This window comes from Bombina bombina, chromosome 11 (genome assembly GCF_027579735.1).
Source record: "Bombina bombina isolate aBomBom1 chromosome 11, aBomBom1.pri, whole genome shotgun sequence".
NCBI lineage: Eukaryota > Metazoa > Chordata > Amphibia > Anura > Bombinatoridae > Bombina > Bombina bombina.
The window spans coordinates 49,014,158-49,024,574 of record NC_069509.1 but is presented as its reverse complement, the minus strand read 5'-3'; the positions used below and the strand labels follow the sequence as shown (position 1 = coordinate 49,024,574).

Sequence of the window (10,417 nt, the reverse complement as noted above, 5' to 3'; positions counted from 1 at the left end):
ACTTTTTTTGTTTCACAGGAAGATTGCTAATCTTTCTGATATTCATGGTTTTGTTCATGCTCGGGTCCGTATTAAACCTATAATGAAGCCAATTTCTCCTCCATGGAAACTTAACTTGTTGCTAAGGGTATTGAAGGCTCCTTCTTTTGAACCTATGTATAAGGTGGATATTAACCACTTTCTTGTGTTATTTCTTTTAGCATTCTCTTCTGCTAGACAAGTTTCTGTGTTATCTGTTCTTTTTTGTTATCCTCATCTGATTTTTCATCAGGATAAGGCAGTTTTTTTTACTTTTTGTGTAAGGTTGTTTCTTCAGACAACCTTGTTTATTCTTTATGTCCTAATCCCAAGAATGCTTCAATGCATACTTTGGATGTTGTTAGAGATAAGGATTTTATAAAACGTCTAGTATGTGCATTCATTTTTCTTATCCTAGGAAGGGTTATAAAGTTTCTGCTGCCTCTTGGTTGAAACTTTTGATTCACAAAGCTTATTTGGAGGCAGGTCAGCCTCCACTGCAGCAGATTACTGCTCATTCTTCTAGGTCAGTTGCCACTTCTTGGGCCTTCAAGAATGAGGCTTCAGTTGATCAGATTTGCAAGGCAGCTACTTGGTCTTCTTTGCAAACTTTTACTAAATTCTACCATTTAATGTTTTTGCTTCTTCTGAAGCAGCTTTTGGTAATTTTTCAGGCAAATTAAGCAGTTGTCTCAGTTTGATTTTTTTTTTTTTGCCTGTTTTGATTTATTTTTTCAAGTGCATTAACCTTTTAATGCCGTTATGCCGTTGTATTCCGTCACAACGGCACTGGGCTTTAAAGCCGTTATGACGGAATACAACGTCATCGCAAACTGCTGTCCTGTAGCCTACTAGGCTTGCAGGATTTGATCGCGGTCTGGAGGGCATTCCTAGCGTCTTAGGGATGCCCCCCAGACCCAAATCCCATCATTGAAATCTCCCAATCTTTTGCACGATCGCGTGATTTCAATTTGTCTACATCGGAACGCTGTTCTGATGTAGACGTTTTAACCCGGTCATGAAAGGGGTAAAATAAAATTGGGGTTGTGGATTTTATTTCTCAGTGGGAAAAAAAAGATTTTTTTTTTAAATTCCTCCCTTTATGTTATTGCTCTTGGACTCACAAGCTTTGGTTTTAGTTCCCAGGAGTAATGCATTGTGGACTCTCACCACCTGTATGAAAGAAAAAAATATTTATGCTTACCTAATAAATTCATTTCTTTCATGGAGTGATAGTCCACAAGACCCCACCCTTATGTTTTTGGGGGTTAATTGTTTTCTTAGCACCTCTTTTTCCCTGCTTCTTTTATAGCTCTTATTCCTTTTTATTACCTCACTTATACGTTAGACTGAGGTATGTGTATGGTGGGAGGGATTTTATAGGGCTCTTGGAGTTTGGGAATCTTTGTCTCCCCCTAGTGGTAGAGAAGAGTAATTCCCAGGAATAATGGACTGTGGACTCTCACCACCATGAAAGAAATTAATTTATCAGGTAAGGATAAATTACGTTTTTTGCTAACATAACAGTTAATTTTATTTTTATTTTTTTATACAAATCTTTTCCAATAATGCTTATACACAAAATAATTTCCATTTAACTCAACAACAAGCATGGGTTGAGGTAGATGCTTTGAGCAGACAGATTTCTGACAAAAAGCATATTAAATGTCGTATTTTAAGTGATTCTGTAACTGGCATTATGAATTATTCATCAGAATAATCAAATAAAAACATAAAGGATGCGGTTTCATTTATCACTGAGAGTGTATTAAGTATTCACTCAGTTAGTAGTAACCTCTACAAAATCTATTTGCCGACTCTAAATTTCCTTTCCATACGAACACTAGATCATCAGTATGTGTGCATCTGTAGGGGTCACTATACATGTGAGACAACTTACAGTTTGGTATATAAGTGTAACAATAATAACCTGCAAGTACATTACAAGGAAGTCAGCAGGAATCTTAATTTCTGATGTTCACAGTTTTTATTTTATTGCTGGAAGGATTTACCCCAAATTTTAAAGATACGGTGTACAGTAAAATTCTGATGACCTATTTTATTGCTGGAAGGATTTGAATGCAGTTTTTAAAGATACAGTGTACAGTAAAATTCCAATGACCTATTTTAGTTGCTGGAGTGTTATCTGTTTACACATAGGTCATTTAAAGGGTCACAAGTGTCACTTCTACTGTGCATTTAACCCCTTTCTGCAGGGGTTAAACAGACAAAAATAGTGCAGGGTCACCAGTCTTAAATTTACATGCTCTCTAGCAAATTAGACCATGAAACTTTTCGACTTTTAATGTTTCTTTAATGATTAACTCTTTGGCTTTCAAAAACATCAAAGTAAATTTGATAATAGACGTAATTGAAAAGTGTCTTAACATATTGTAACAACTTACACCTTTTTATTATTCCACTTCTGGGTCCTTTTTATAACACATATAGTAAATGTGTTAGTTACCAAAGTGACATTAAACAGTCACATGACAAAATATCACATGGAAGATCATGTGGTTGTGATATCTTTTTTCCCCAATCTATTCCAAACCAGCCACTGTTTCTATTAGTAAAACTTCTATTGTTATATATATGTTAAACAGGGAAACACACAAGTTAGAAACAGTCAGCTTTCTATGGGAGTTTGCAGGTGAGGAAAATATGAATAAAGATGATTGTCCTAATATTGTCAACTGTTTAATGTGTTAAAATTCAGGGGGGGGTTCACATAAAGGGATATGCTACCCCTTTCATAATTCAGATAGAGCATACACTTTTTAAATAACTTTCCAATTTACTTTTATTATCAAATTTGCTTAAAGGAACATTAAACTCTAAACAAATGCTAGATAAAATGATGCATTCAAAGAAAAGATTAGTCTGAGAATAACAAGTAGATGTATTTTTTAAAGTTTCATTAGTTGTTTAAATAGTAACAAAATAAGTGTAAAGTTTTAGTGTCTATAAAACAATGGGAGCTGCCATGTTGTAACCTTCTCTGCTGTGGCCAATTAGGGACAGTTATAAATAGGTCACTAGAGTGTGCAGCCAATGGCTGTGTAGATTATAACAGTGTTTTGCACTTCCATTTCTAACAGGAACTGAAAAGCTCACAATTTCAGAATGGAATTACATGAAAAGGGGACAAAATAAAGTATATTGCAGACTTCTTTTTAAATGAGTGATTTACCATTTTATATTACCATCTCAAAGTGTTTAATGTCCCATTAATTTTTTTGCTATTCTTTGTTGAAGGAGCAGCAATGAACTACCGGGCGCTAGCTGAACACATCCGGTGAGCCAATGAGAATAGGCATATATGTGCATTCACCAATTAGAAGCTATCTCCCAGTAGTGCATTGCTACTCCTGATCCTACCTATATATGCTTTTCAACAAAGGATACAAAAGAACAAAGCAAATTGATGACAGAAGTAAATTTGTAAAGTTGTTTAAAATCACAAGCTCTATCTGAATCATGAAAGTTTAATATTGAATTTACAATATCAACTCATGACCAAACCAATAAAAAATGTCATATAATTTTAAGTAATTTAGCAGCTAATATTTTTTAAACACCCAATGAACATTCTGATGATTATACCTGAGTATGACATGAATCACTTTAATGTTTTATTTGAGGTATGTTTTAAATTTTATTTGTTAACAAAACAAAAATACTGAGTATACACAACACGTTCTACTCAAAATGTAATTGGCCACAATGCATTGCGAGGAAAAAAACACCTTTTCTATGCTATTTCATTATTTATTTTGCCTGATTTTCCTATAATTTAAATCTGAATATTGTCGTTTTTCCATTTCCCGGAGATGCTGGAGTACATTTTGAACCATGACCGTGTTGTACAGTGATTGTTTGATAAGATAAAACTCAAGAGGTGTGTTCCTAAACTGCAAAGCACTGCGCATTTTACTTAAAGGGACATTATACACTAGAGTTTTCTTTGCATACATGTGTTGTAGATGATCCATTTATATAGCTCATATTGGGGTCTTTTTGTAAAAATGTATAGTTTTGCTTATTTTTAAATAACATTGTGCTGATTTTCAGACTCCTAACCAAGCCCCAAAGTTGTATATGTATACTGATGTATACATACTTCAGACTGCTTCTGTTTGTATAATGGGTCTTTTCATATAGGGGGGAGGGTCTGCTACCAGCCTCTTTTTAGCACTCATCAACAGTGCTAAACTGGGAGCTTCTAAGTACATCTTTAAAAGGTTTTACACTGGATTTTTAGATCAGTATCTGTGCATATTCGTCTTTATAGTAGTGTCTATTACATGCCGTTATATGAAAATAGGTGTATACTGCCCCTTTTAAAAAAAAAGGAAGTTTTAAAAGATTTTAAAGGGTTTCTTTTTTATGATAATCTTCTGTAAAGAAGTGAATAAATTCTGATGCATTTATTTAAAAAACAAAAACACTTTAACCAGTTTTGTGTTCTTAGGCTGGATAGACTAGGGAGCATAAGTGAATCTGCATAGAATAACTACTGGTTAAGCTGGAGAGACCTTTTGGTGAATGTATTTTTAGATCACAAGGTATCACTGCAGGACAGAAACACTAAGGAGATAGATGTAATATTTCTCTGGGATAAAGATTTCAACTGGTACTTTTCATGAATCTGATATGTTAGTAGGTCTCTCTCTTACCTTTCCTGTAATCCCAGTTACCATGACAACCACTGCTTCCTAAAGGAATGACAGTGGTGCTTAAATTCACTGTGGATTTTTTTTTAATATTCCACATGCGGCTAAAGAATGTTCTGTATCAAACCTGTAAAGGTGACAGAGGGACTTGGTATTACACAAATCAATTAAAACCTTTCATAGCTACAGAAGATAGTTTTGCAAGACTAGGTTGTATTTGAGCCTGTTGCTGATATATTTAACCCTTTCATTGCAATGCTGCAGCCCTTTGTAGCAGGCAAGGGGTTAATGCACAATCTCTTTTCCCCACTGGTTCCTTACATACTATTGCTTTTAACTCCTTCCTTCCCAGAGCACATTGTGGCAATATAGCACTGCTAACTGAGCTTGCTATATTAGTTCAAATAAAACAGCAATCTCTGTGGGGGGTTTTGTTTTGTTTTTCTGGCCAGATTTGAGGAAATGCTGTGAATTGCTGTCAAGCTTTCGCCTACACATAGAAAAATAATTGAATAGACCATATGTACACTGCACTGCAGGCATTAATTATTGTTGCAAACAGAGCAGCAGAGGGTGTGGGCTAAATTGTAATTAAACATGATGCCCAAAGCCTAATCTTATGCTGTTTATGTTGAGGAGCTTTTTGCCCCCACCCAGGCTGGCACAACCCCCCCCCCAATAGTAGATAAAGGTAATTGGGGAGCTGTGGTCTTTAATAGGAACTTGTGACCCCCATTTTGGCTATAATTTGCCCCCTCCTAGGGTTGCCACAAGAATACTGGCAATCTGTTTGTGCCTGGGCACAGTGATCACACAATGCCCCTAAAGACTATACCTTAGCCCCACTGTTTATCCAAATACGTATATTTCTCACAGCTGAGCAACAGTTTTACCCCTTGGTTGTCAGTAACGTAAATATGAATAAATGTGACCTATTTGGCTGCCAGTGATATATGCAAACAGAATTGATATGATCCCTATGATTGCTTCTCATTTCCTTCTGCTCTATATCTGTAATGTTATATTTAGTGAACACCCAGAGCCTTAAAAAAAGTGTCCAGTATTTCTATGGGGCTTTTACTGGACAGCTTGCTAAAATACTGGACACCTGCCAACCCTACCCCCTCCTCAACTTTGAATACTATGAGAGTAGCACCCCACTAGAGATAATTGGAGTTTTGTAGTCTCAACTGTGGGTACTTGGGGTGTTGTGCCCATTAGATGTGCTGGGGGCTGGTAACTTACCTGATCAATATAGTGGCACTTACACAAACCTATCAGACCCTTTATAAACATCTCACTTGTCTTAGCTGACACAATCACATAGGGGAGATATAAATATTAGACAGCTAAGTTGAGGAAACTGATGAAGCCACCAGCACCTCCCTCAATCACTTATTTGTCTGTGCCCCAAATAAGTATTTTGGGGTGTTGTGTCCCCGGCCCCACTAGAATAAGCTGAGGTGCTGCCCTGACTGAGGACACTTAGGCTAGTGCTCCCCTCCCCACACACACTAGGGGGTCTGTATGTGGCACTTACTCTATACTCACATCCTCTACTACTCTGATGTAACAGCAGTTAGTGGGGGGAGGAGAGAGCAGCAGCTACAAGTGACAGAGCGGAGCTGGGATCAGGATCAGGGCGACCTAAACATGTGCTGCCTGGCACCGCCCCCTCACTGGGGGCTCCCCAAATCTTGCCGGGGTGCCAGCAGCTGGCAGGGGAAAGGGGATGCCCGATGAGCGGTGGTTGGTACTGATTGGGTACCCAAGAATAAGAGCTTGCAGCCTAGAAATAGGAATCAGAGACTCGCAGCACCAACAGAACTGGGATCAGAGTCTGGCATTACATGAGCCGCACTGGGATCAAACACTGGCACAACAGGGTAGCCCTGGGATCATAGCCTGGCACAGCAAGGTAACCCTGGTATCATAGCCTGGCACAGCACGTATAGCCCTGGTATCATAGCCTGGCACAACAAGGTAGCCCTGGTATTATAGCCTGGCACAGCAAGGTAACCCTGGTATCATAGCCTGGCACAGCACGGATAGCCCTGGTATCATAGCCTGGCACAGCACGGATAGCCCTGGTATAATAGCCTGGCACAGCAAGGTAGCCCTGGGATCATAGCCTGGCACAGCACGGGTAGCCCTGGGATCATAGCCTGGCACAGCACGGATAGCCCTGGTATTATAGCCTGGCACAGCACGGGTAGCCCTGGGATCATAGCCTGGCACAGCACGGGTAGCCCTGGGATCATAGCCTGGCACAGCACAGATAGCCCTGGTATTATAGCCTGGCACAGCAAGGTAGCCCTGGGATCAAAGCCTGGCACAGCACTGGTAGCCTGGTATCATAGCCTGGCACAGCACGGGTAGCCCTGGGATCATAGCCTGGTGAAAGAAGGTAGCACTGAGATCATAGCTTCCAGCTGGGCACTGCCCCCCCAGATGTGAGATGTCCGGTTTCAGAGCATGGCACCGCTGATATAACTATAACATCAGAGCTTGACATTGCACTGTGCATTTGTGCAACAACCTTGCATCGCCCCTGCACCCGAGATCGGTGGCCCGATGGCCCCAGGATGATCCGCTTCTTCCTGCTGCTCCTGCTGCTTCCCGGGGCCGGTAAGTACCCGCTGATTAGTGTCTCACCTGGTGACTAACTGGTCGTTACTTACCGGCTTGCAAGGTCACACAAGCAGCCTGGTACTATGTGAGTGTCTGAAAGCTTCAAGATAAAAAAAATCATCTACATTTTTGTCTGTATGGGGATAAATATATACTGTGTGTGCTTATGCTGTATAAATTTATGTGTAGTGTATGTACATATGTGTGCTTATGCTGTATAAATTTATGTGTAGTGTGTGTACATATGTGTGCTTATGCTGTATATATAGATGTATACATGTATGTACAGTGTGTATGCACATATTTGTGTTTATGCTGTATAAATGTATATACAGTTTCTATGTACATATGTCTGCTTATGCTGTATACATGTATGTGCAGTGTGTATGTACATATGTCTGCTTATGCTGTATACATGTATGTGCAGTGTGTATGTACATATGTGTGCTTATGCTGTATAAATGTACATATGTGTGCATATGCTGTATAAATGTATATACACTGTGTATGTACATATGTGTGCATATGCTGTATAGATGTATACATGTATGTGCAGTGTGCATGTACATATGTGTGCTTATGCTGTATAAATGTATATATAGTGTGCATGTACATATGTGTGCTTATGCTGTATAAATGTATATATAGTGTGTATGTACATATGTGTGCTTATGCTGTATAAATGTATATATAGTGTGTATGTACATATGTGTGCTTATGCTGTATAGATGTATATGCAGTGTGTATTTATATATGTGTGCTTATGCTGTATAAATGTATATGCGGTGTGCATGTACATATGTGTGCTTATGCTGTATAAATGTATATGCGGTGTGTATGTACATATGTGTGCTTATGCTGTATAAATGTATGTGCGGTGTGTATGTACATATGTGTGCTTATGCTGTATAAATGTATATGCGGTGTGTATGTACATATGTGTGCTTATGCTGTATAAATGTATGTGCGGTGTGTATGTACATATGTGTGCTTATGCTGTATAGATGTATATATAGTGTGTATGTACATATGTGTGCTTATGCTGTATAGATGTATATATAGTGTGTATGTACATATGTGTGCTTATGCTGTATAAATGTATATATAGTGTGTATGTACATATGTGTGCTTATGCTGTATAGATGTGTGTGTACATATGTGTGCTTATGCTGTATAAATGTATATATAGTGTGTATGTACATATGTGTGCTTATGCAGTATAGATGTATATACAGTGTGTATGTACATATGTGTGCTTATGCTGTATAGATGTATACATGTGTGTGCAGTGTGTATGTACATATGTGTGCTTATGCTGAACAGATGTATAAAGGTATGTGCAGGAGGTATGTACATATGTGTGCTTATGCTGTATAGATGTATGTACATATGTGTGCTTAGGCTGTATAAATGTATGTGCGGTATGTATGTACATATGTGTGCTTATGCTGTATAGATGTATATACAGTGTGTATGTACATATGTGTGATTATGCTGTATAGATGTATATACAGTGTGTATGTACATATGTGTGCTTATGCTGTATAGATGTATATGCAGTGTGTATGTACATATGTGTGCTTATGCTGTATAAATGTATATATAGTGTGCATGTACATATGTGTGCTTATGCTGTATAGATGTATATACAATGTGTATGTACATATGTGTGCTTATGCTGTATAAATGTATATACAGTGTGTATGTACATAGGTGTGCTTATGCTGTATAAATGTATATATAGTGTGCATGTACATATGTGTGCTTATGCTGTATAGATGTATATACAATGTGTATGTACATATGTGTGCTTATGCTGTATAAATGTATATACAGTGTGTATGTACATAGGTGTGCTTATGCTGAACAGATGTATAAAGGTATGTGCAGGAGGTATGTACATTTTATATGCATAGTACTATATGTTTGGTATTTATAATACTGTGGGGTATCTTTATTAATACAGACAAGGACCATTTTCTTTAACATGTAGATAATGTTTACTTCTGTTATACCAACTGCAAATCTCATCTTATATGTTGACAGGTAAAAATCAATCATCATCTATCTCTCTAATCTATTATCTAAACTATTATATATCTATCTATCTATCTATCATCTATCTATCTATCTATCTATCTATCTATCTATCTATCTATCTATCTATCTATCTCATAAACAAGCTAAGCTGTGCCATTGATACATACAACTGTAGTATATATGCTGCTCCTAATAAAACTATACACACACACACATATATATATATACATGATATCACTGAATAAGGTGTATGTTGTGATTACCTTTCTGTGCACACATACCCCCCTGGCTGCATATGGATTGCACACATTTAACCCACACACTACCATATCCAGCTGCATCTGTGCTTAGCTTAATAAATACCACTGCAGACACAGATTGTATTGCACAATACAAAGCATGTTCTGCACATCTGATAAAGCTTCTCCTGAGCTGTTGCATCTGTGATTTATATCTGTGTCCTGTTTTATGTCAACCTGAAGCAACATCTTCAAACATGGAAGCACATTTCTCTCTACTGTAGCCATTTTACAAGTCTAGGAGCCGTCCTCTTGCTGTAGGATGCACACATTTACATTCTGTTAGTATGTGGGACTCACAGTGCTCTCCTCTGGCAGTCAGTTTGCTGTTTTCATGCTGTAGTTAAATGTGCAGTTATACTGAGAAGCTTTTGTTGTTGCTGGACTTTTTAATCTGTTTTTAGTTCTGTAAAATATATTATATTATTGTTACAGAGCTGCTTGTTTATTTATTGTGTCAGAGCTGGAGATGGACAGTGACTGACAATCTAAACAACAAAATAACCTGACAGATACAATCTGCCGACATTACTTACATCTGGTAAAAACTTTATCATCTCCTGCTATGCCTTGTTTATTGTAAGATATCTGTATAATTAATCATACTTCTCTAAAACATTTTCTACATTTGATTCATATAACACACAGACACACACATGTATACACACATATACACACATACACACATATAGACACACACACATACATACACACACATATAGGGGGATATCTATCAAGTCGTCAACCGCAAAT

The 10,417-nt window shown here is 37.7% G+C and overlaps 1 protein-coding gene across 1 annotated transcript in view; it reads left to right on the top strand.

The window, feature by feature from the left end:
* Positions 1–6,310: 6,310 nt before the first annotated feature.
* LOC128642116 (mucin-3A) overlaps positions 6,311–10,417 on the top strand; it is a 156,677-nt gene continuing 152,570 nt past the window's right edge. Inside the window, exon 1 of the mRNA XM_053694789.1 lies at positions 6,311–7,322. Within this exon, the coding sequence (XP_053550764.1) occupies positions 7,280–7,322 (43 nt within the window). The 5' untranslated portion in view covers positions 6,311–7,279. The remainder of the gene's footprint in view (positions 7,323–10,417) is intronic.